Source organism: Tripterygium wilfordii, chromosome 14, assembly GCF_013401445.1.
Source record: "Tripterygium wilfordii isolate XIE 37 chromosome 14, ASM1340144v1, whole genome shotgun sequence".
Classification (NCBI taxonomy): domain Eukaryota; kingdom Viridiplantae; phylum Streptophyta; class Magnoliopsida; order Celastrales; family Celastraceae; genus Tripterygium; species Tripterygium wilfordii.
In genome coordinates this window covers 3,102,445-3,130,361 of record NC_052245.1, presented here as the reverse complement: position 1 = coordinate 3,130,361, position 27,917 = coordinate 3,102,445, and the positions used below count along the sequence as shown (strand labels likewise).

The 27,917-nt window shown below is 36.3% G+C and overlaps 1 protein-coding gene across 4 annotated transcripts; it reads right to left on the bottom strand.

The window, feature by feature from the left end:
- Positions 1–190: 190 nt before the first annotated feature.
- Positions 191–26,405, bottom strand: LOC120015355 (ABC transporter C family member 2-like). 4 transcript variants are annotated; one of them, XM_038867755.1, is made up of 29 exons: positions 26,164–26,399; positions 25,891–25,976; positions 25,212–25,622; positions 24,603–24,781; positions 24,365–24,404; positions 23,522–23,678; positions 22,935–23,049; positions 22,772–22,852; positions 22,238–22,262; positions 21,434–21,490; positions 20,019–20,084; positions 19,484–19,558; positions 18,621–18,728; positions 17,445–17,579; positions 16,513–16,619; positions 16,317–16,410; positions 15,494–15,661; positions 14,977–15,117; positions 12,243–12,443; positions 10,959–11,057; positions 10,688–10,840; positions 9,683–10,071; positions 8,392–8,572; positions 7,889–8,212; positions 5,970–6,726; positions 2,964–3,085; positions 1,816–2,061; positions 1,138–1,564; positions 191–762 (listed from the first exon to the last, which is right to left on the bottom strand). In XM_038867755.1, exons 3-29 carry the CDS (start codon positions 25,542–25,544, stop codon positions 665–667), a joined length of 4,878 nt encoding a protein of 1,625 aa, XP_038723683.1. In that variant the 5' UTR covers positions 25,545–25,622; positions 25,891–25,976; positions 26,164–26,399; the 3' UTR covers positions 191–664. The 4 variants fall into 4 exon arrangements, with proteins under 4 accessions (XP_038723683.1, XP_038723682.1, XP_038723681.1 ...); XM_038867754.1 differs by having other exon boundaries at positions 25,891–25,948; XM_038867753.1 differs by lacking the exon at positions 25,891–25,976.
- Positions 26,406–27,917: the final 1,512 nt, after the last annotated feature.

Below are 27,917 nucleotides of genomic sequence, written 5' to 3'. Positions count from 1 at the left end.
ACACGTCTTATGAACAATACGTGAAGGAAAACCTCTTGAATCAAATAAAGAAAAATGGCGAGTTTTTCTCAAAATCAAAACAAACAGAGCATTAGTAGTACTTGTATTCATGAGACATGAAATTCCAGCAACCAACACCACGAGGAAAGCTGGCAAATGATGGAAAGGAGGGCACAAAATTACGTAGTTGTTACTATCACATCCTATCTACATAGAAAATTGATTGAAACAATGAGATATCTCTTCAAAAGAAGAAACAGAGGGGCAAGGGGGAATCATGTCTTACGTAAGAGCCTAAAAATACAAAGCAGTACATGGAAAACTGACATTGTCGCGTGCATGGGAAAAAAAAAATTCTTAATCAGTCTCTTGAGCTTCTTTTAGGCTCCCCTCCATTAGGAGCTTTTATTTTTGACTAATTATAATCACTTAAATTATTCAATTCTATTGAAATGCACAAACTTTAAGGGCATGTTTCTAATTGGGGGGGGGGGGGGGGGGGTGTGGTTCAAAACTCATGCAAGTCAGATGTAAAAAAATCCTGCCACTAAAATCACCCCAACCGTCTGGAGCTTTTAGTACAAACTCCAGAACTTACTTTGCAATTACATAGCAGCCGCTGCTACTATGAAGTATGAAACAAATTTCAGTCAGGTGGTGCTCCCTATGTGTCAATATGATCCCAGTCAATTGATTTGTCTTCAAAACCAAAGCCTGATGGGCGAGGCCTGTTACCGGCTAATCTGCTCATCATTGCAAGACCTGGATGCATCCCAAAAAAAAAAATTCATATAAGCAAGATAATCAAAAAAAAGCTTGAAGGACAAAATATTTTCACACTTCTCTGGCAGTTTAAAAACACATCTAATCATTATCATTCCAAGCCTTTTTGCAGAGGAAATCAGAAACACCATTAACCTGATGGTTTTTCCTAAACCTTGATGTAAAAACAAATGCATAGATATTAAGGTGTCATATGTTGAGGAACTCTAACACGACACGTAAAAGGCGATACAAACCAAGAGATGAAAAAAAAGCAAAAAATATTTAGTCATAAATATATTGATACATGCAAGCCGAAAATAAAAACAGGGTATGTAGTAATGGATGTTATGCATCTGGGTAATCAATTTGTACCTTCGACCATTCTGTAAAGAGAAGACCACCATCCATCTCTAGAAATTTGGTATTGGTTTAGTGACTCGTCAATTACTTTGTCATGTTTCCCTTCAAGAACTCCTTGTAGAGTTATGACTGCATCCTTTGTTTTCTTGAGGATACTGTACTCATCTTCAATTTCCAAGCGTTGAAGGTCATTCTGTGACGACGTGAGGCTAACAGCAAGTGCATACTGGGTAGCAGCAGCCCATCGAGAAGAGGCCAACCATTTACGCTTTCTATCTAACTGCTTATTTTCTTCCCTGTCAAATTTGTTCTCTCCTTCTCCACCTTGTACCAAACTGCGCAAGTACTGAGCATTTGCAGCCCCAGTGCTCTGAACCATCTTAGAGAAGGCACTATCTTCATTTGAAAGAAGTTCCTCTGGAGTATCATATTCTAGAACCTGAAGGAACAGAAATTGACACTTTAATAAAAGGAACAAGAAAGTACATTGAATGTAAAGATTAAGCATATGGCTTTTATGTAGTCAGAAAATTTTGGTCATGGATGCCCTAGTTTTGACACCTTAAAACCACTTCAGCTACCATCTTTACTGACATAATTGAGCTCTCCCTACATATTCCTCCCCAATACAGAAATAATGATGACATTAGATCTGGAATAACATTAAAAAGCATAAAATTGAAGTGATACCCGGCCAGAATCGAGCAGAAGGATCCTGTCACAGTCAATAATGGTATTGAGCCGGTGAGCAATAATTAGCATTGTACAAGATCTGAATTCTTCTCGGATAGTTTTCTGGATAAGAGCATCAGTTCTGACATCAACGGCTGCAGTGGCCTCATCCAGAACAAGTATCTTTGATCTACGCAATAATGCACGAGCAAGACTTAGGAGTTGCCTCTGTCCAACACTGAAGTTTTCACCAGCCTCTGAAACCTGCGACAAAACAAAATTAGTTTACCTTACAGTTCTCAATTAATACAACTTTAAGGAAACTCCAAGAGAACAGCTTTAAGGAAAATCCAAGAGAAAAACTCCCATACGTTAGGCAATACCTGCACATAGAGATATGCCACATATTTGCACAGAGTTTGGCATGCAAAAAATGAAATTTCAATTCAGTTTATGTTTCTTATGACACATAACTCAATCAAAATATTTTGTCGTTCAGTCAGCGGTACTGATTTGGATTTTGGAGGAAAGAAATGTTCCTTACAACACAGGGTTCGTCTCTTGTGCACTATATTTTCCTGAACCTAATCAAACTCCAATGCTACATTTGAGAAGCACCAGAAATAGAAACGTGAATGAAATGATCATATTTGGTAGGGCTAGTAATGGGAGTGGGAATGACAGTTGAAAAATCATTTAAGTTGACATACAGATTATTGAGCCAATTCTCATACGTCTTAAACATTTGAATAATATTTGGAAAATTAGAAGTCGCTAATTCTTATATCCTATGGTTACTTTTGAAATATCATTTAATTAATTCTTCCTTCTTCTTAGAGACCAAATGCACTAGTCCAGTACATATAAAGAATGCATACCAAACAAAAGAATCAAAATGCCAAAAAGGAATACCGCAATTGTTCCCTCTACGGAATGGCTTCCAAATGTAGCATAAGAAGTCAAAAGTATTTTTATTTTTATTTTTTTGAAAAAAGTCGCTATTAGTTTGAGGAATCAGCAAGCACTAATTAGTTTTTCCAAAACAACAATTAGGACACAAATACCAAGCATAAACTAAGAGATAAGATAACGCAGAACAGGAAACACAGGTACGCTGTCCTTTACCAACCATGAGACTCATTCTAAAAGAAAATTTTTCAATTTACCTCAGCATCTAGACCCAAAGAATTCCTCCTAATGACATCCTTCAAATGTGCCCTTTCTAAGGCCTCCCAAAGGTCAGCGTCATTATGTTCATTAAAAGGATCAAGATTAAACCGCACAGTTCCTGTACAAATGAAGGGAGTTGGTAAGCTAGTATCAGATAGAACAGCAGCAGTTTACATGCATAAACCACAAAGGAACAAACATCTAGCTAGAAAGACATACAGAATCTTTATTTAGTTTTCAAACTAAAGAACTCATGGAATCTTACCCTTTTTTCTGATTATTTACTAATGGAATCTTACCTTTTTTTCACCTTTTTATCATCCATCCAATCCATCATTCCAATCGTCACTTGAGATGTTTTTCAACTTTAATTACAGAAATGATCAAGAAAAAATTTCAACCTCAAATGCCAAAAAACTGCTCAGCTTGTCAATGGATAGAGAACAAAGCTAACAGACAGAAAATTGCTTTCTGCGAAAGTTAGCAAGCCAGAAAATGATCGGTCTACCTAAAGAAAAAAAAATCTCTAATCAAGTTGATGATCTCAACTGATTTAAGAGTTTCATTTTCACCAAACATTTGCTCATTTCACTGTTAAATAAATATCAAACCACTAAACAATACATCCATTCAACCCTTCATAATCGAAGTAGTCAAATTCATTTCACAAGGATTGACACTACGAAGACCAGCACAAATATATGTACACTTACCATGCATGTGCACGTCATTTTTGTGATATGAACATGGCACCAATGGACCAACCTGACTCTTGCCAGGCTCACCCTAAATCATAAAAGAGTAATGCTATAGACCCCCAAAATATGACCCCTATTGTACCCCCAAATCTATGTGGCATGTGAAAGAGCTATTGATTAGAAACATACATGTAGGGCCCACTTAACATCCAACACTTCACATTGATAGGGGGTGAAATGGGGGTCATATTTTGGGGGTCTCAAAAATTATTCATTATCAAATTAGTGAATTGGAAAACTTATCAATATCTGGACACAACTCTCTAAGCATTGAAAACACATTCACAAATAAAGAGTTCCAAGACTCAACTAACTAAGCAATTGTGTAAGAAATCTAAAATAAAATTGTAAGGTAGGGATTGGCTCACCTAAATCTTTAACAAAAATTAACAATTTTAATAGATTAGAAAATATAAAAGTAATAAGACTTAATGATGTTGAATCCTGTCAGATGGTACCAGCAAGAAATGCCAATCCAAGGTATTCGAATATGCCACCGCATATTTCATTAGAGAACCAATAAATAAAGAGTTGGAATGGTTTTAGAATAATCATCGCATTTAAAAACGACAAAAGAATTTTGAAATGTTGATCGACTTTACCCATATGGTTCCAAGAGATTACAAGAATTAATAAAATAAAAAACCCAAAGGTCCCAAAAAAAAACATCAAATCTGTCAAGTAACATATCATATGTTTTATGCCAATATGTCACACTGCAGAATGCCTTGTCATCCATAGAGCCTAATCATACTTCACTGCGTACCGATTTTCCATAAATTTGAAATATGTACACAGTTCAGATTAGTTACTTTGTCATTCAATCCAATAAGTTAACTTGTCGGGTTGGGACATTTCACATCTTTTATATATATATATATATTCGAATACTCTCTTTCACGTGTGGGCTGGACAATCCGATGGGCCAACACATGCACAAAAACGTGACCCAACACTAGAGCTACTCACACAAGGCCCTCACTTGGGGCAACAACGAATATACACAAAGGCCCACACTTTGAGCAACAACAAATAGGGGTTTCAATTGTGAAAGTTGAGATTTGACCTCAAGACATCTTGCTCTGATACCATGTTAAGACTAGTTACTTTGTCATTCAACCCAATAAGTTAACTTGTTGGGTTGAGGCATTTCACATCTATTATATATATTCTAACAACAAAAAATCGCTCCTTGCGGTGTGAATTATCATCAACTCGCTTAGGAACGAGGTTGCTTATGTACATGTGATGCAATCCATTTCCGAGGCACTAGTTCAAATGGTTTCCATAGATGACATGAAGGAGAAAATAGGATAATAAGTAAAATAGAGCCATATACTAAGATGTGGAGGGTGAAATCACTAAACAAGTTAATTTGAGCAGGGCACAGCATTACCAGAGATATATTGTCATCAGTATATTCTTTAAATTAAATGGAGGAGAGAACACAGCACCATAAACCTTCTAAATTACATGATACCTGATTGTCTTATAGATGTAATCATGACTACCCAGAATCTCTAGTAAAATTCCCACAGATTAATGTTTAATAAAAAAAATTAAGGAAAAAAAGAAACCAGTTTCGGCTCAGTGGCACCATAGAAGCCACAAGGATCTCTGGATGCTAAAAACATGGGTATGAAATTAGAAACTCAGAACCTAGAATTGACTGCAACATCAAATTGGTCAGTCTGAATGTCAGTCTGAATAGTAACCTAAAGACGAGTATTCAATATGAGTAGAAAATTATGTATCTTGATTAGTTTCCCGACAAAGCACAGAGAGAAAATATGTTACATCTCCAATGGAAATGTGCATGCAAATTCAATGCACAGCCGCAAACAACAAGAAATCTATAGCTTCAGGGACAAATAGAGATAAGGTCAACAACAGCTAGATCGCAGAATGTAATAACTTCCAAGAAAATGTTTTAAGCATTAAAGCACATGATTCCCAAATTCCCATAATAAACATTCAGATATAGATGTATAAGTATTAGCACTGACAAACTTGGATCCAGGATAACCTTCATGCAGGAATTACAAGTCACTGATTCTGGCAGGCTGTCTAGAGATGCGAAGGTGACAAATTTGACTCAAAACCTTTAGATAAAAATCGTAGTGTAACAATGGAAGACAAATAGAACTGGAAGGATGAATAGGTTAAATTCACTCGGGACCTAAGAATTAACTATATACACTAAGCTATTATACCGACTACATAAGGATTGTTGAGAGAGGGTACCTGAGAAAAGAACCGGTGACTGTGGTATGATACCAAGTACTTTGCGGAGATCCATTAGACCAAACTTCGCAATATCGCACCCGTCGATCAAGATCCTTCCTCTTTCTAGCTCTACAATTCGAAATAAAGCATTGAGCATGCTAGACTTTCCAGCTCCAGTCCTACCAACTATGCCGACCTTGTCACTGGGAGATATTGTGAAAGACAGTCCATGCAGGACTGGAGGAAGTTCTGGCCGGTAACGTAGGACAACATCCTCGAACTTGATGGATCCTGAAGATGGCCACCCAGGAGGAGGTCGGTTGCTCTCAATAATTGCTGGACCCTCTGAAGGTAGATCTATGTATGTCCCAATTCGCTCAACAGCATTGAAACTATTTTCAGCAAGGCTTGCCAGTCTAAGTACGCCAGTCAATAAGCCAGTAATGTTTAAAGCATAGCTGAGAAGCAAACCCATTGTAGATGCGAAAGCTTGCTGGTTTTCTGCACTTCCATTCTGCATGACAGCAAAGGTAGCTGTAAACCAAATCATGAGGCCTCCCAGCGTTTCCAAACGAATTCCAAGCCAGCGGTTGGAACTCATGTTCACAAGAGTGAATCTTATATTATTGTCCATAGACCTCCCATTGATGTCAGCCATCCGATCATAAGCTTTGTATGCACGGATAGTGGAGAGGCCATTTAATGCTTCCCCAAATTGTGCATAGACTGGTGATCTCGTTATGGAATCCAAACGCTTCACTTCACGAGCAGTGCTCTATGGGACAGCAAGGACAAGTTTATCAGTAGAAAGGGGATCCACAGCCCACAAATATGCATGTAATGCTGATGATAAATCCAAAATCCCACAGATAACATAGAAACTTATTAATATAAATTAATTTAAATAAAACTCCAAATGAATAATACACAAGTGCATGTCAATAAAAGCATAAAAAGCCCATCATATGATATTTTACAGTCTTTTCCATATTATGTAAAAATATTTCATGTAAACAATAGTTGGTGAATTTCAAAGTACAACATACATATAAATAAGATAGTGAATTTAAATGATGGCGGTAATCAGGACACTGAGAGAAGAAAATAAAAGAGAGTAACAGATACCACTACCAAAAGTGGTGAGGTGGCAACCGTTCTTGCTCCTCTTGCATAATGATGGGTCCAAAATCCGACATCCACACTATTGAGGTTGGAAATTAGCATCAAGTTGTATTAAAAAAAAAAGCAAGAAAGAAAGGGATAGACGAGAATACATGCATTTTTCCATTATTCGATACACCACTGCTGAACGACAAGAAGAGAGAGTGTTGCTAAGTTCAGTCAGCAATTCACACAGAAGAATTTGCTTAGCTTGAAGCCTTGTAGGAAAAAGGCAGACCAGAAGGATGTGACCGGAGGTAGGAGCACAATTATAAAATCCATCCATACAGCCTCTAACATAAAATGAAAAAGATTTTTCAATTCCTATAATCACTATGTGCCTACCAAGTTCATGTCCAAAGTCTTTCTGCATAGTCTTAAAAGGTAACATCTTAAATGGGGGACTCTACAAAAGTCCTTCTGTAGTGTAGAAGGAACAAATCAATGCACTGCAGTATGGCGTCCCTAGAGTTAAACCATCCTGCCATTCAATTGAAGACAGTGATGACATATCACACAGTATCTCCATTATAAATCTCTTTGCATAAATGTTTCAAACTATTTGAAAACTCATATAAAAGATTCACACAGTATCTTAAAGACTGCAAATCATCCCAACAAATTTCAGCTATTAATACAGCAACTGAAAAAAATTTGTGACGGTCACCAGGAAGTAGCAACTAGATTAGAAGATGAAGAATATCAGGAGATATATCAGTCAAATTCCAAGAATTAATGAAAGTTGTTTACTTCTCACAATAGAGCATGACACATACCTGATAATAAAGATAGGCTCCATAAAACAGAACCAATAGTGGCATTATAGCCCACAAGGACATCGTGCTCACAATCCCTATCAGAACAAAAGTAGAAAGAAGCTGCGACACTTGGCCCAGAAACATGTTCATAAACACGGCAACATTCCTATCGATGTCACCAAGATCCTTTGCAAACCTATTGATAATACGTCCAAGTGGACTTGTGTGGAAGAAGACCATTGGAGCTCTTAACATGGAAGTCAGCATAAGATCATGCAACGTTTTGGCCGCATATAGACTTGAAATGATCAACCAATATGAATTAAGTAGTGTTACCAAAACCTGAAAAAGCGTTATAAAGTAGAAAGAATTAGGAAACTTAGAATTTAAATTGGGAAAAAGAAAAACTAAAAATTATCTACTTCAATACACTCTAATTGATTACAAAATATTCAAAAGACTGAATACATAGAAAAATCTACAGTGACGCCTGAAGCCAATTATAACAAAGCCGAATATACCTGACCAAAGGACAAAAGTGCATAGACCAAATTGTAGTAACCTGGTCCATGTCTCACTGAAGCACCTTGATCTGTCCAATTACTCAACCATGTGCTACTAGAAACTCGTAAAACTTCCGTTAAGAAGTAGCACATAAATAGTATCATCACCACCCATAGCCCTCCCAATGCATTCTTGTACCTGAGCAAGAAATACCAATCTTTAAATATGCCGTAGTTGGAATAAAATTTCATCAGAATTAACAGCTAAGGTGAATTTAGAAACCCGAGACAGGTAAAAGGTAAACAAATCCCGTGTACAAGGCTCCCGCACTGGGCAAGTTGGGGACAAACAGGATATATGTAGACCTTACCCTCACATAGTATGTGTAGAGGCTGTTTTCAAGAACTGAACTTGTGACCTCTAGGCAACTCCAGAAGTCGAGATAGAGGGGTAGAGTGGGGTCAAGTGACCCCACTCAATTTTTTTTTAAAAAAAATTAATATATGTAATACTGTAATTTCTTTGTTATTTGTCAAATTGTAATATGTTTGTTTTTATGATTATTTGGGTTACTTTAACTAATATTATTTTGTCCGCTTAGTATATTATTTTGGTATGTAATTGTTTATCATTATAGAAAATGTGACCCCGGTGACAATGCATCCCAACTCCGCCACTAGGCAACTCTACCACTGGGCAAGAAAGATATATGAACTAAGGAGGATATTCCGCCAACTGCGATATATCTCCTGTTTGCTTTGTGTGCTTGACAGCCATATAATAAAGCATGTTGCATACATTGCAATCAATAAACAAGTTGGAAGTTCTGCAATGGGAAGTTTTCCAACATCCATGGTTGATGGAAGAAATTGTTAAATCAACAGTGTAGCATGGATACCATGTTAAGTACAGTAATTACAGCAAGACAAGTTTCCCAGTCACTGCCAAATAGCAAGACGACTATAATATAAAGAGGCAAAATTCCAATCTAGTTAATCAGAAACTGAAAGAGACACGGGCACCTTAAGGATGTTTGAATGGCTACATAAATCGTAAGTTTATGAAGTTCACTAAGTACGAGCTAAAAGGGTGCAGAGTAACTCATCAGCATCATCATGAAAGCTTTTGAGAATAAAACATAACTTTTATCAATTTAACATCCAGTCAAGCCGCCTAGGGCTCAAGCAAGAGGTCCAACACAGACTGGTGTATAAAATATCCTATCAGACCTGGCCAAACATCAAAATAAAAACAAAAAATGCTCGTCTTTCTGAACTAAGACATGGGAATAAATTCAAAAAGTATTACCTCTCCAAGACTTTCCAACTGACAACACCTGTCTCTCGTTCTTCCTGCTTGATAAGAATAGATTTGTTTTCTTTCTTTTTGATTGTTTGCCTGGAATTCATTTCCAAATCATTTGCAACCCCATTAGAAACAACAGTTGAAGAGGTTTTATTATCAAAGGCTTCACCAACTTCCTTCTCTTCAACATATTCTTCCACTTTTCCTGCGTTTTCCATTAGCTTTTGGAACAGCACACCATTATCAGAGAGATATTCAAAGGTTCCCTCCTCTTTCACCATACCCTCATGGACAAGAATGATTCTATCAACTTGTGATAGGAAATGAAGCTGGTTTGTGACAAGAACTCGAGTTTTCCCACTCAATTCTCCTTTGATACATTTATCAAAAACCTGAAGATTGTAAAAATCAGATTGCATAACGTGGAAAAATGCACATGTGAATCAGAAATAACAGGAGAGCCTTACCAATGGACATGAGAAAAACTATTGCTAAAACAAATGAGTCGCAAGATAACAAGAGAACAGAATGAGTATAAGATTCAGCACAGCATATTTCCGAATAGAAAATGGAGAGAAGAAAAGGAGAAGAAATTAATTTTTCTTCAAAACATGTTTTTCAAAGTGTTGAGCTCTTAATAAGATTAAGACTGTAAAAGACCAGACAAATAACTTTACTTGTAAAGTTGCTTCAATACATGTGTGCCAAGCATCACACAGGCACGAACTCACACAAAAAACACAGAAACATAAACACAATCTGGTGCGTGCCAAACTACATTTATTTCAAATCATCTTGTTTCCATCAAGTCAATTACACAATTTGATCCTGATGACATAATTGGAAGTTGACTTAGAATATGCATTCAATAATAATAACATTGGTAGAATACAAACAAGAGGCCTTATGATTATACCGGCTGTCATTCTTTGCGCTGGTGGTAATTAGCAGAAACCACCGTAGCCTCAACATAGAAATGTTTACACAGCTTAAAGGAAAGTTATTTACCTGTCGACCTACATGAGCATCAAGAGCACTTAGGGGATCATCAAAAATGTATACATCGGAACTAGAATACACTGCCCTAGCCATGGAAACTCTTTGCTTTTGTCCACCACTAATATTCACTCCTCTTTCACCAATCTCAGTAAGATCGCCACCCTGATAATCAACATGTGTGAAGTCACTCAAGATACTCATGACCATGAGACATTTAACCGTAATTAATTCTAGAACATTTCTATAATCTGCGAGTAAAAGATTTCTGGAAATAACTTACAGGCAGCAAGTCAAGGTCATGCTGCAATGCAGTCACATCTATTGCCCTCTCATATCTTGCTGATTGAAAGGAGGATCCAAATAAAATGTTATCACGAACCTGCAATGAATTTTTTGGGAGGTTACCAACTAGCAATGAGAACAAAGAAGTTTTTCCAATAGTGGAATGCATGTAACAATCAATCATCAAGACAAGCTGAATTAAAGAGTGTCTACTATAAGCAAAATAGCAAATTACGGCAGATTTTTTAATCACATTGAATAGTTTGTAGCATTAAAAAAGGTTATCAAAGGAGAATCTCCAAATAAAGAGCATAATGCTTTGGACTTAAGATATGAACGTGGTTCATTCTTGCAATCCTTCCATGGCCTTCTAATATTGTTGCCTAATGCTATACTCTTCCATTGGCAGCCTTCCAGAGTCAAGAGTTTTGTTTTATCTATAGTCCATAAGATCGATATTGTTGAGATTAGTTACTTTGTCATTCAATCCAATAAGTTAACTTGTTGGGTTGGGCAATTTCACATCATTTACACATATTCTAATACTATCTCTCACGTATGGGTTGGGCAATCCGACGGCTCAACACGAGCACAACTCACACAAGATCCTCATTTGGGACAACAAAAAACATATACAAAGGCCCATACTTGGGGGCAAAATGGGGGTTTAAATTGCAAAATTCAAGGTTTGAATGTGAGACTTACTGCTCCGATATATTGTTAAGATTAGTTACTTTTGTCATTCAATCCAATAAGTTAACTTGTTGAGTGGGGGCATTTCACATCGTTTTTAGATATTCTAACATATACCATCAACTAAAACAGGGAAGGGGTATAAAGAGACCAATGGGGTTGTATCCTAATTCCTATGGTATCAGAGATGTAAGCCTTATAATTACCTCTTTATCGCTTCATATCCTGGGCAAAGGAATATACCCTTCTAAGGCTTCACTGAGTAATGGGTTTCCCCAAAAAAAATTGGAAGGTATTTCACTTATTTATTTTAAGAGCTTTTGAAAGGAATAGAAAGGTAAAGCCGTTGCAGCGGTGAAGAAGATATAGACTGATTTAGTGAATTTTATTAAAATGCTTGAGGAGCATTAAAGCTTATTCTTAGCTAAAATCTCGTGGATCGGAAAGAAATTCTGAATCAAATTTGTCCCTTTTCTTTTATATATGCAAGTTTTAGGACATAATGCCTTATCCTTCCAACTTTTAGGACACTATGCTTTATCATTTTGTCAAGGAAATGAAGAAAGAACATAAGAATTTTTTAACTTACAGTTGCATTGAAAATCCATGAAACTTGAGGAACGTAAGCAACAGTTCCTCTAACAGTTACACTTGCATCTGACCTAGCAGGAAGCTCTCCAAGCATAGCAGAAATAAGAGACGTTTTTCCTTCCCCGGTACTGCCAACAATTGCAATTAGGCTACCGACTGGTACATCCAAATTGATGTTTGATAAAGTCATCCTCTCAGCCTGCAAAAATATACAAAAGTTCAACATGCAATGATTGGAAATCAAGCTCGAAAAGTTTCCAAGGCAACAAAAAAGAATTAAAGCGGAATGCACTGAGAACAGCAGATTGTAACACCAATCAAGAGTTAGAGACAACTCCTGGTATGATGTCTGCGATACAGTATAAGAAAAAACTATCAACGTCAACCTCCAGAAACAAGATTGCCGAATCATCTCAAAGATGATATGCCACAAATTCAAGAACCCTAGTAGTAACAAACAATACCATTTCAGCAAAACAGATATCAATATTCAACATATAACATGGATCAAACAGAAATGAAAATCTTAGGCCTCTCCCATTGCTCTGCATGAGAAACATACATTTCAAAGCAATACTTAAGCGTAGAGTACATTTTCCTTCTCAGTAATTTGACTATAAATCTATGTTGAATAAATCTTAACAATACACCAATCCTCAGCACCCCTTAAAAACAGAATCCCAAGAAAAATTCCGAAGAATGAACTCAAAAGCAAGTAGTTCTTACAATTAATCCAATATGTATAACGACTTCTCATCAAATTGCATTAAAGATCATTTATTACTTGAATGCAGAAGCCTTTACTCTTCATTCTGCTTTCGCTTCCATGTTAACCGTTACACCTCACAAGAAATTCGTGATAAAGGTGAAGTCAAGTTAGGCAACCAAATATGGCTTTGCCCAATGGGAAAGGAATTTCACACTGGCTTACTCTATCCAAGTAAAGATTTCTTAGTTAGCAAAGAAAAACCCACCTTCCAGACAGTCATGAAACTACAATTAAGCATTTTCATTAACCAGTTCCTTATTAGGATAACAACTTGATAACAAATGAATATCTCGATGCACATTGCTCAAAATATATTATTGATAACCAAATACTTTCTCCAAACAATAGGAAACATTAAAAGTTGAGAATTATCTCCTTTGCCCAGGCCCTGATAGGTTGACTTATCAACTTTATAGAAGATTTCAGAAGCAAATATTAGGCAGCAAGGAATGAATTGTGCAGAGGAATCTCCTTGAAGATTTCTATTTCTGCAACATACTCCATTCAGGCTCATTTGAATTAATTTCGCAGAGGAAACTGCTCCAAGCTTGCTAGAGCTTCAAATAGTAGATATAATGGATGCAAGGATTTTCAAGAGCGAACTCATGATGCATAGGATGACGTGTTAATTAGTTACTTTGTCATTCAACCCAATAAGTTAGCTTGTTGGGTTGAGGCTTTTCACGTCATTTATATATATATTCTAACACTCCTACTCACGTGTGGGCTGGACAAATATGATGGCCCAACAAGTGCACAACAAATGAGGCCCAACACTAGGGCAACAACAAATACACAAAGGCCCACACTTGGGGCAATAATAAATGAAGGTTTATATTGCGGAGGCAAAGATTTTATTACTTTGTCATTCAACCCAATAAGTTAAGTAGTTAACTTGTTGGGTTGAGGCTTTTCACATCATTTATATATATTCTAACGGGACGCAACCACCATGATGACCTATTGTACTGATCTATGAAGCATAATAATGTATCCAAATGTAAACAATTGGTGCATAACCTAAGGAGCTTATTAAATAACATCGGCAGCATGCAAGTGGTTATTTGTTATTTATTTGAGATGTTATGAGTTTCCAATAGCAATGAAACCGGTCACGAAACCAGCATGGGTAAGCATAAATTGCATAGGTTCTAGTGATTATTTGTTATTGATGTTCAGGCAATACAAGTTCCTACTACTGCTACTACCTATGAAAGAGGTAAGAATGTAAGATACTAAGACCATTAAACTTGCATTATCTAAAATATCTAGATTACTAGAACTGTAACCATTATGAGTGTGTAAAAACTGTATAGAACCTCACATTCCATACAGACCAAGTTCACACTCCTAAACAATTTTTCGAACAAGAAGAAATCATGACAAAACTGAGAAACTTCATTCCGGCTAGTTTCTTCATCCTACCAGGAACTTGTATCTAAAATAGTAAAATCTTCAAACAACCCACGTTGATTAAAAAATATTAAAAAATGAATTTATGGCACACAAATGACATATGAGAAGGTATTTCGGATACTAGTAACCAACTTGGACACAGTGCACATGGAAGCGGTGCTAGATCTGAAGTGTAACAAAGATGATCAAATTTGACTGGTGTATTTTCTAGCAGGCAATTTGTCTCAACTCTTAAGTGGAAAAAATCAATGAACTAGATATTAGATAAGAGCCCCATTGATCTGGACTCTCATGTTAGTGTAACAGTGATCATAACAGAAATTTGAAAAAATCCAGAAAAAAAAGTTTGACCATCAAGAAGTTTCATTAAAAGCATACATGTGTGTGCATCCACATTTCTCTGAAAGTTAATTGTACTCTTGAAACTCGCACACAACAAGCATATGTCTAGACAACAATCAACGAATGGAAGCTCACAAGCACAAGCAGCCAAACCCACACTCCCATGCACACAAGCATAAAATTCAAATGCTCTAGTAGATTATACCTTCGAATCCCAAGAGAAGTATCCATTTCTAATTGAGATGGCAGGTAGCTGAGGATCAAGAGGAGGGTTTGGTAGAAGGATTCTCTCTTCAGCTAAAAATAGATCCTCCAAACGCTTCAAGGACACATTTGCATTTACCACCTGTCAGATCACAACAATATTATAAACCAGGAAAAGAGAACTCCTTTCAGGGTACCCCAATGCAAAAGCCCAGGCACAAACAATTGTGATTAAAACATACTGAAGGAGCTGAAAAGATGCTTTGGTCTGAGAAAAAAAAATAACATTCTCAGTAAAATTAGGCAATACACACACAGCAAACCAAATTATTTTACAGCTGCTATCTTGGTACCTAAATTCATTGCTACAAGGTAAAGATATAAGAAAAGGGGGGGAGGGGAGAGATCGTAGGAAAGAACAATGGCCATTTTATCCCTTCAAGCAGTATTGTTACAAAGAATATCTAAACAAAAAGTGGGACCACAGGAGATATTAAAAAAGGCAAAGAATACAAAACCTGAGTAATTATATTAGGAAGCATGAACAGTGGAAAGCGGAGCACAGCAAACAAGGAAAGAGATGTGAATGCCCTTGCAGGTGTCAGGTTTCCTCCAAGCAATGTGAAGAGACCAAATGAAACAACCGTTACAACCACCGGAATGCTGTTCAATATAAAACTATTACCCTGCAAAAATATGCAATCAATCAGAAACAAAGAAAACCAAAACAGTTATACTGTTACCATAGTGAATTTCTATATCAAAATGGATGGCTACACATAAATATAAATGATGTGATCTAGCCAATAGGCAACATACAAAATATGGACGCCATAACTAAATCCTGTAAACGTATTACAGCCGGTTTATACAAGATAAAATCAATCCTTTAGCATAAAAAATGACCAGCCTATGTATATGTCTGGAGTCACCATATCTGAAGTTCTGAAAGATCAATTCATCACTGCCAGCATGTGGAGTAACAACGATACTCTTATTTAGCATTCCTTGCCTTCTAATTGTCATAAATACTTGTAAATATCTTAGGCACCTACCCAATACCCATATATTCCCTGTGGCCCTAAAGCATTATCTAATATGTCCATGTCATTGCTGGAAAGAAATATATATGCATGTTTCCAGGATGAATTTAATTGATGTGTGCAAACAGCAAAGGAGCTTAACGCAATGACAAAATTACCAACAAGCATTCATTCCATATTTTTCCACAGGAAACATGTTTTCCAATGTACTGATAGATAAACGTTTATATCCAAAAAGGAATTCCACATCCTTAAAATAGAATATGCAAAATCATAAAGCATGCGTTAAAAGCCATACCGCTCCTAGAAGTGATGCTTTCCGGAACCACGACAATTCATCATTCCGCACATTTTGAACTTTAGACTGAAAACTATTCTCCCATGCATAACATCTGAACCATTTAACATAGAATCAAAAAAAAATGTTCAACAGAAAACCCCTTACAAAAAAACAAAAAACAAAAAAAAAAACACTATTATTCAACGTGTCATACTTCACAGTGTCCATTGCAGCCAAAATTTCATTCATAAGGCCAATTCTTTTATCTGTACGCTGCAAACCCTCCTTGGAATACTTTTGCATCCTGCTAATAATAAGTGTCTGTTTTCCCCGAGTCAGTTACAAAGATTAAATACTATCCAGAAAGGGATTAACACAAAGTAACGAGCCACAACATTGAACAAGACCTCGAAAATTTCAAAGAAATAGAATACTACATTACATTTTAGAAGAATATATTTTCCAGAAAGTAAATTCAGATTAAAAGTATTGTTCATACAAGATGCACAAAGTTCCCGTTACCACTAAAAGGTCTAGCAGGGGCATACGGCCATAATCTGCAGTGCGAAGCGGTTATTTGTGTGGTTTGAACCTAACAACTAATTTGCAGCAAAGTAACTTTATTGATATGCCAAGGTTCCCTCTCAAGAATATGATAATAGATATTCACTAAAAACATACAAGAAAATAATCTTTCCTCCAGTTGCTCTATGGCTTCAAATTGAAAAAGCACCTCATCGATGAGCCAAAAAGACGTCCTCTGTTTCCGTGAAATGCATATTTAACATACTAAATGACAGCATTGACTTGTAACAGAATATATCTGCAATGGAAATTATTGTTTCTTTTTCTTCTAGGAGGTTACACATTGTGTCAAAGAGTTTGCATACATAGAGGATAATATCCACTTAATCTGCTAGAAAATGTAGCAAGTTTTAAGAAAACAACTTTACACACCAACTTCTCTTAAAGTCAACTTCCTAGAGTAAGGCTATAATCTAGGGTAAAACTGTAAAAGTATTTAACACCCCCTGCCAAGAAAATAAAGAAATAAGATATGAACCATATTCAACTTGAAAATGAAACTCTTCAAAGTAATACAGTGAGCAAAGTTGTTGTTGATGATGATGATGATAACTCGCGAACCTGAATGGGAAACAGAAAAAGCAGCATCAATGCACCAAGAAGGGAAGCAACACCAAGTTCCTGATAAAGAAGGACTAATGCAACAGTGATCCGGAATGGAGCTGACCAAAGAGCGTGAAGTGATTGGCATATTTGCTGTCAAACCAAATGAAGAGATGGTCATGATACTGAATTTTCTATCGACTAAACCCTTAATGCAACAGTAGGAAAGCTACTGTTATCTCCTTCAAAGTAAACATCACATTTGTTTTCGCTTTTCGGTGACATTTTAGGACAGCCCAATGTCTCTTAAACAGGTCCACCATATGGAAGTGAACCCTCCAAAAATAGGCGTATGCTGCTGTTTGCGGCATGCACACAATATTCTTTAATAACCATCTATTACTCCTTAAGCAATCATCTTTCAAATCAATACAGAAACACTCCTCTCCAAACCCAACTGCAACAATAGTGTGTTTGTCTGAGTGTCTATGTTGAGAGACACAGACAAACATATAAGCATATGCCCGCCACTTTATACATATGTATGTGATAGAAAGATAAGTAGATGGCTGTATTAACATTATACATAGAGCAGCAGAGCACTACATATTATTTTGAGGAAGAAAACAGCCAAGGTCCCTGAATTTGGTTACAGGGTCTTGTATCATCATAATCCTTTATCCTAACAGTTTGGAATCGACTTCACAAATCCATAAGAGAAATCAATTGAGTGGATTCTCTTTCGTAATTTGTTCTATCTAACGTTTCACTATTTAATAATCCTATAAAGCCCATATCCTTTCCTACTACTTCCATCCGTATCTTTTCTGCTCTCCCTCTACTATTTTCAATATCTCCTACTTGAAATTTTATTAGTTCTTCTCACAGCCACGCCACTATGTCTACGTTGTACAAACACAAACCATCTTAAATAGTTTTCTTGAATCTTATCTCCAAGAGCCACTGCCGCTACCCTACAACGGATACTATAATTGAGTGATGTATATTACTGCAAATTCATACATTCTACATTTCAGCAGAAAACAAAGATATCATTTCCTACAGCCTAAAATCAAGTACCATGTGAAGTCAAACCTCTAGTACTGGCAGAGAAGTGACAGAAAAGCATGTGTAAGGCAAAGAGCTATGTGATATATCGTGTATCAATATTTAAATGGTGATGAAAGAACATGCCTGAAGTGCTTCAGCATCAGTAGTCATCAAATTGGTGATTTTTCCAGATGCAAACTTCTGACGACCCTCATGGGTTAGCTTCAGACTTTTGCGGAATACAGCAGCAATCTACAAAATACAAGTCTCCTAGAATTATATCATAACAAACCTACTTAAACTGCTTCTCTCAACTCAAAAACATATATATTTAACAAGAATTAGATACAGTTTTTTTTCTTCTTTATTTTGGTTAACATTTCAACCTTTGCAAAAACAAAAAAAATGAGAAACAGAGGCATACAACAATGAGCATACATTTTTGAAAATTACATACGGCTCTTAAGTTGATCAATCCAGGGAAAAAAATTAAAAGAGATGGTAACATCTGAAAAATGCAAAATTAAAGGGTTTTTTTTAAAAAAATTTAAGATTTAAGTTTTCCATGCACATAAAAAATTCTAAACTGGTGAATGCTTCAAAACAGGATAAATATGACTGGAGCTATCAGAGCCACATTTTTAACAAGTGAAACTTTTTGGAAACACATTCCGTTCTTTGTATATGTTCAAAAATCATGCTACTCTCTATTCCTGTTCATTGACAAGGAACACAGCTAGCCCAGTGTAAGCTACCCAAACCAAGTTTACTAAATATTATGTGAGCCAAATGCAAAGGAAGGCATAGCAAAAATAGATATAACATTCATGTACCCCCCCCCCCCCCTCCTCAAGCAACTTCCTCACCCTGGCGCCAGGGCATAAGTTGACAACAGGACTGTCTGTTTTTATGTTAACAATATCTGAATATAATAAATAAATATATTGAGATAAATAATAAGCAGCAACTTCATGAAATAAAAAAATGGTGAGTTAAGATAACAGTACCAAAGTTGATCTCAGACGAAAACCGACACGCATCACATTCTGAAAATATTGAGCTTCACATAGAACCCCAAATACCTGGATCAAGTTACAGTGAATCAGAAATTCTGAGCTTAAATTATTAACTATACTAATTTCCCAATTATAAACCTAGTAATCAAATGAACTATTCCACCGTAAAGAAAACACTAGGAAGTTAGCCCATGACTTAATATTGGTGTTGGAATTGTTATATAAAGAGATTTTCCTTTCCTTTTCTGTCTAAGTGAGGCTGTATGTATAGGCAATATATGTATGGGTGAGACTTAGGTTTTGACTAAGCGAGTGAATATCGTTAGAATATATATATATATATATATATATATATGATGTGAAATGCTCCAAACCACCAAGTTAACTTAAGCTGTTTACATTCTTGTGGTATGATAATAAGATCCACAAGAATATCAACAGCTCTCTCAGGTTCATGTAATTCTGATTTCTGAGTACTTAAGGTGGGGATGAAAGAAAGATAGAGGAGGGGATTTTATTATCATACCACTCCAAGAAAAATTGAGAAGGCATAGACGTAACCAATCCAAGCTGGATCCCCTCGTTGCATGGACTGCAGAATTCATTTGAAATGCATCAGTCATACTTAAGGAAAACAAGAACTAAACACTACTTCCCATTTAGAATTACTCAAAGACTTGAGTCTGTTAACGGAAGCATCTTTTTATGAAAGAACTGAAGATAAAATAAACATGACAGCCCAGCATTTGTTATGCATGCATCCTTGATCCCCATGCAAAGATAGCAATGGTCCTCCCATTCAATGAATGAACAACTTTCTTTTAATATGTTTTGGTAGCCATAAGATCTTGTACAACAACAAAAAACACCATCTATGGAAATATAAAATCCTGATAATGCCACAAACAAAAAGAAAAAGAAGGGGCATGCACTAAACTCTTTTTTTTTTTTAATGGCGAAAAATTTAGTCTGCGGGACACCAAATGGGTGCCGCTAAAGGGTATGCAGAAATTTTAATTCTGATGATAAAAGAAGCAAAATCTAATAGTATAAAACCAAATATCTAGAACAAGCCCCAAAATAGACCACTTGAACGGATTAAAGCTTGTACAAAACCAGAGAGCATGAAAGAGCTACTCGAACTAAAGATCAATCAACCAGTTCTGAAGCGCACAAAACAATAGACCTCAAATTGGCTATCTATTCGCCATCTATGGAATTTTTTGCGTATCTCCATCCAAGCAGATTATTTTGGCTTGTCCATCTAGTCGGTCACCATTCAGCCAGTCTACCGAAAAATCATACAAAGTTGTTGCAAGACAGTTACAAAAACCAAGAAAGCTAGGGCTTTGGAGAATTGTTGCTTACCATTTTTAGTCTGCAAAGCTTGTTGTCAGTGGAGAAACACGTTAAAAGCATGGATGCTTTGAGCTATAGACGGTGATTAAGTTTTTCTATCAATTTCTTGTTGCTCCTTTGTCGATCCGTCCACAAAGTTGAAAAGTTTGGTGGAAGACGAAGAGTCTACTAAGGAGGTTGTGAATGAGTGAATCGCAGTTGACAAAAAAGATGAAGGTCGGTCTTGCAACTATAATGTGGGGATCGATGATCAAGATCGTTTCACGTGGTGGGCAAAGGGGGAAGGGAGGCTAGTGGCATGGAGATGGATGATCAAGTTGGTGTGACTTTGGCAATGGTTGGAGGTAGTGGTGAGGATTCCAGTGAGAAGTTGGTGCGGTCATGATACCTCCAACACTTTGTTATTATATCGAACATTAAGACATACATTCAAAATTGATGATTGGTTTATCAAGTTTCATCGGGAAAAAGATGATTATATGATAGAAGTAGCCTTTTGTACATTTAAAAAAAGTGACTCATAAGAACAACAATAATAAGGAACATCAATTAAGTAAACTGACATAAAAAAAGACAACTAACCTGCAACAGCTGGTTCAGTATAAGTGGCCCTACAAATTGGGAAACATCATTGCCAATCTACAAATAGGTTCAAACAATACAGGTACATCAATTGAGAGAAATGTGAAACTTATTACCGGTAATTAGTATGCTTATATTAAAAACCCACCCAAATCTTCAAGCAGTGAAAGAAATTCATAGAAAGCAAAAGAAGTATCAGACTTCATAAAGTACCATGCAAAGTAGAAAATATGATTATCAAATTCCTATCAAGGTAAAAGAAATATCTAAGAAGACCTATTTCAAGCTATCAAAAGCTTAAGCGCCATGAGAACACAAGGTCAACCAGATGATTAGACAGAGCATAGTGCATGTAAGACTTCCGTGCCTCCAATTCAAAGGAGGATCATGGAAAGAAACAACAAAACTTAAGAATAGCAAGATGAGAACTATATTCATGCAGCATAGAACATAAGAAGCATAAAAGCATTACTTTGTAATGCTTCTTTGTAAAACTCCTTTATATTCAATCTGCGGGTACAGCATTATACAAAATGCTTCAATGTTTAGACATGACATTTGCCATATCAAAATTCACATCTACTGGAAACCCTAATCATGCATAAGGCCCAAATAAAAGGTGATAATTCAGCACAGAAACCAATACCACGATGCCATTATAGTTAACAAACAGTACATATTTTCTGATAATAGAGTGATAATGGGGAATGCCCAAACAACTAGCCATGAGATCACATGCAGGTTGACATCAAACTTCTGAGTTTTAAAACCAAATATTTAAATAACAGAAAATGAGATTATCACCTTCCAGAAGCCTCCCCACCAAAACCTACAAGCAGAAGGAGGAAATGAGTTAGACGCACATACATGCAATAAGACAGTAACTATTAGTATAAAGGAGTTTTAGACTTTTTCCCGCCTATAGTTAACAAGGATTCCTACAGCTTTTCATGACAGTATTACTACTTCTATTTCCTTTTTATAACTCACATAATTGCCACACTTGATGATCTTTCTCAATATTCCTTGACCGCTCCTGATGTTCTTTTCCATTACCCCTCATCCTCTCTCTTTTTTTTGACTTGTTAGGAATGGGAATTAAAGCATATCTAACCTAGTTTTCAATCAAATTTAAAATTATATTTAGATTTGAAGTTCTTCAAGCAATAGTTTACTTTCACTGTTAGAAGTATTCAGAAATCAAGTAATACACATTGAACGACACTTCATGCTTCTCTCCATTTACAGAACAATGGGAAAACGGAAGTTTTCAGTAACAAACAGCGCAAACAATCGTGAATCATATACCAAAAGAACGCACAAATAAGCTGGCTTTACCTTCCTCCAAGGCTATTATTCAATGCTCTTAAAAGCCAAGGTTTTGGCTTTTGTGATTCCTTAGACCAACATTTCTGAAACCTATAGATTCAACATCATTCATCAAAAACTTTACCACAAGTCGATTATTGTAAGAATCAGTATAATTTAGACATTCACGCACATGCTGTTTAGGGTTTCAGTCCGGTCCCAAGTGTCTAGTTTCCAGATATCCTTGTCCGTAAGGGGTCTTTTATAGCCTAGTTTCATGAGAGGATTCACCCATGCAAAAGTAATTTCTAGCAAAGAACACGAACAAAGAAGAATGTTAGAAAGCCAACCGTCATTACAGATATGACTACCTGCATGCATAACAATAGTTAGCACAGAACTATGCCAGGATAAATGAGTGGGGAAGAAAGGTGAGGGAAAGAAAGATACGATGATTTTTAAAAATCCAGAACCTAACGGATAAGGAAAAAAAAAAGTAAAATATTTACAAAGAAAATTTTATTTTATTTATTCATGCACAAACCTTTAGTGTTGAAATAACCTCTTTGTGACATAAGGATAAATGCAACTTATAATATGTAATGTATGAACCCCAGAAGGGGGGCGTATCAAATTTGCCACAAGCAAACTTATAATAGTCCAGCTGATGTATTCTATGAACTCTTTATTATCATAAAAAACCTAGGAACAACAACATTCAAGGCCTCCTTAAAGAATTAAATTCTAGACATTGAGGAGGCATGATGAGAATATACATACTCGAAAATATGTTGACATGTCTCTCAGGACATATCTGCTCTTCTCCTGGAAGTTCTTCATATTCAGAACCATCAACGGATTCAGTGCGTAATGGAGTGTAACCGGGATAAGGTTCCAAATCAGGAAGATACACAAGGAGAAGGATTCCAAACAAACCCTAAATTAAAATCAGCAACACATATTAAGATTGAGGTTGAGTGCCTTATGATGCAGTAAATAAACGGGAGGAGAAGCATCTTAGACATGGAGGCCCATCAAACTGTCCTTGAGTTGGCAGTCCCACTTGCACTGTAAGGGCCAAAGGGGCCAGATAAGCCTTGATCAAACAAACTAATTACACAACTAAAACCTTCCTAATACTAGACAATATAACAGTACTATTGGGAAGCTATATTTGCCTGGAAGCTCAAAAAGAGCCGCACTTGTAGGGCATGGCTCACTTGCTTAGTAAGCAGAGCTTGAGCCCCACTAAGAGACTGTTTACAAAACTAGTCCAAGCTAGCTTATTAAAGTTCGCCTCACGAGATGACAAACATACATTGGCTAAACACATTAATTAATAAAGTTCAAACTCGAGCTCGAAAGAGGCTTCAGCTCATGTCGGTCTCAAGCATCAATTATTACCTAAACAGATCTCCAAGAGTCCTTTACGTTCATCTCGAGCTTAAGCCAGAAGAAATATTGTGTGGCATGAGTGAAGCTAAAAACCCCAAGATTTGGCCCGTTGACTCCCCAAAATCTAGTCTGATTTTTAATAAATATGTAGCTTTAAGAGCAAAGAGACAGCTTCATGAAAGCATAGTAAACTTTGGGGCTAGGAAAATGAATAAAAGAGCAACAAACCTGAAAGAAGACCTCACTAACGTACAAATACCATACATTGCTGCAGAAAAGACATATAAACATGAGTTTTGCTTTGTCCACAACTTGTTTTGTAAAAGAAATATGAAACAAAATGCAACCAGGAAAGAAAGAGGGAAATATAAATTTAAAAAAAAGAAGAGATAAACAGAAGCCATATCACATTGAATGAAGCACCACAATACCACATCAAAGTAAGGGTCAGGAAAAACAGAAGGACCTGTTGTAAAACTTCTTCACCGAAAGAATGACATTGAGCAACACGGCATCTCCAATCAAAGTGTAAAATACTCCAAATCTAACAAACCATCGGAACTCACGGATGTAAACTTTGGTTTCCATGCCAATCATGACCAGCATTGAGCACCAAGTAAAAGACTCAATAATTAGAGAAACCATCTGCAACCGCATAGAGCATCAACAAAACATCACAAAAAGGAAATGTGAATAAAGAAAGCCAATGTTACATGTGAATTCCGTGAACTCTTTAAGCCTTCAGAAAATCAAAAGCAGATAATTACAGGTTGATTAACAAAAGTCAAGTATATTTATTCACTGCTAATTCATCAAAACATAAAATAAAATACTTCTTCTCTCGGGCATAGATACACATGCAAAAGCAGCGACTTATCACATGCAACTTAAATTAGCAGTGGTCAAATTGATTGGATTAAGCGTGGCTTATTTTGGCACGTTGTAGCCCTTGCTAGAATTAATCATGCAAAATGAATGTCAAGATAAAGAAGCGTGCACAGTGTCATTACAACAGGAAACTTTTAGAAAGATGCATACATTCGACCTGTAAGAGAAAAAGAAATCAATAGCCAACCTCATAGGGAGCAAGACTCGTCTGTCCGTCCAAATTCAGCACTGAATAGCCCATAATCAATCGAAATAAAGGCTCCGCAGTACAATAGATAGCCAATAAACCCAGCATATAGTTATACAACTTTGACTTCAAGCAAAACCGCTGAACTTTGAAATCCTTCTTGAGTAGCCAAATTCGGTACAAGCACAGAGCCAAGAGAACCAAATGAGTAAGGGTAAGCACCAGAGAGTCAGTAGCACAGGGAGTGTACGAGCCAAAGGCATTTTCCACTGCTCGGGTCCACACCCCATTAGCCACCGGCCGACAATACCAAACCAAAGGCTGAAAAGCCATTTTATCACAACTTAATAAGCCACTCCAGACTCCTCTTCACTTAAAGATTCATCCTGTACTGTTTCTTTTCTTAGATTCCTGCCATGGGCAATAAGATTATATTCACCAACTGCATAACACTAAAAAAATTTAGGGGGAAAAAAATCTATCCCAACTTCCACACATACTCTTTAGCTGACAAACTTTCCCCAGAAAAATTTACTAATTGCACACACATGAATTACTCAGATCAGACAAAACCAATGCAATAACCAATAAAGTTAATCTTGCTTCATTTGCACACTTGAACAGAGGTATGTATATTCTTATGAAGGTGAATAAAAAAGAAAATTAATCATTTATTTACCCAATTTTCCTAGAGCAAGACCTTGAAGAAACAATCCTAAAAGGAGCAAAACGGACACCTGGTACAGAGCTACAAACTTCAATTTCCTTCAAGAAACAAAATCAATCATACTAGTTTACAAACCACAAAAGGTGAAATAAAAAGTAGCGATGTCTGGTACCGAAAAGAAGAACCAGGAAAAGTCCGTCCAGAAAAGATGGAAAAACAAAAGGTCAAAAGGAGTTTTTTTTTTTTAACAAAAAAAAGAGAGAGAGAGAGAGAGAATCGTTTCACCTCTTCCTCCAGAGCTGGTGCCTGCGAATATGGCTAACGAGGATTTGATTATTCCGATTCTGCTGAAACAAAGACCAGATGAACTTTTGTGTTTAAAACCAAAACATTATGCGTCACCGCTGACGATCTGACGCTATAATTTAAGAGGGCGATCGATGCCGATGGTGGGGTATTATTGTACCGCCGTTTGATTTTTGTGCACTGAAAGTAGACTCCTTCACCACAGCTTTGGGATTTTGCAATGGTAAAAAACCAGCTGCCTTTTTGGACGCAATCGTGCTGAAGGCCAGTATTGTCTTTTCAGGTGTGGAATATTCCCATTGACAAATATGGTACAAAAGGGACAATAACCCCTGAAGTTTGAAGAATTAGCGAGGATACCCCTATTCCTTTCAAATCCGAATCGTTGTCCTTCAATGATTCTGCTGCACATCTACAAGCACAACCCTCGTCCCCAAAATGCGATTGCCAAAAAAAATACATGATAAGAGACTGGGGAGTAGAGTCTTTCTCTCCCGAGGCCAACAATGGCTACGCAAACGAACTCATCCAAGAGCCCAGAAGATATAATCTTTGCTACAAAGTTTCTCTACCCTCATCAATTTCGTTTTTTTTTTTTTTTTGTTTGAAAGATTGAGAGGAAATAGTTGAGCCGAATCTCAAAATCGTATACGCAGCAGTTGAATTTTCATTATAAGTTTTCTAAAAAATAAACGAAATGAAGAAACATCCATTGATGTCGTCCTCTATGCTTATTCGCTCTATGCGATTGTCAACTCTGGAACCTGACGACCTAAACCCCAATTAGGGAAGCCCTAGAAGACACAACCCTAACACGATTAGGATTAGGGTTTTGGTATCATGGAATGGAATGGATATGTTTTGAATTAAATGAGAGAGATGTTTTATTTTTGGGAACCCAACGGCTAGTTTTAGCGGGTAAGCTAACGGAAGAAATTCACTTGCACAAGAATGCGGATTTTTTGGGGACTCCAAGGGACAAAGGGGTTTACACGTAAAGTCCTCAAACTTCAGTGGTCTCTTTGCTATTTACTTCAAATATTGATATAAAACTCCAAATAGTTTTTTGTGGTTGTTGAGAATCGGTCCTAAAATTCGTGGGGGACCTACCCACAGTCTTAAATTTGAACCACCGATTTAACGGTAATAACACTAATACCCATTCATAACAATTATATTTTACTTTTTTGGATTTGTTATTCTACAATTGTCAGAAAGTCAAAAATATGCAATTATATGTTATATTTATATCGTATCAAAAAGAAACATTATTTTCGGATTATCAACTTTTTTCTTAATACAGAGGAAATTAATGGGGAGATTCGAATTCGAATTCGATTTCGAAATCTTTATGAGATATTAATACCACACACATAAGTGTTATCTGAGTTATTTGTGGTTCTCTTTTCGATTATCAACTTAATACATAAATGGTACATAATTTTATAAACATTATTATCATTCCATGATAACAAAATATTTTTTAAAAAAAACTATGAATATGACTTGTAAAATTAAAAAGGAAAATATAATCGCAAGTCAAAATATAAAAATACAATTTGATTTGATGTGATAGATACTTTTGACCTTAACACTTTTGATTGGTTGTTCATTATTGTGATTGATTCGCTGGATTATGTTTTTTTATATAAGGTAGATTTGCTCGATTTAGTTTTTTCCTACACCTACTCCATTCTTTATTTATATATATATATATATTGGTGTGGTTTAAC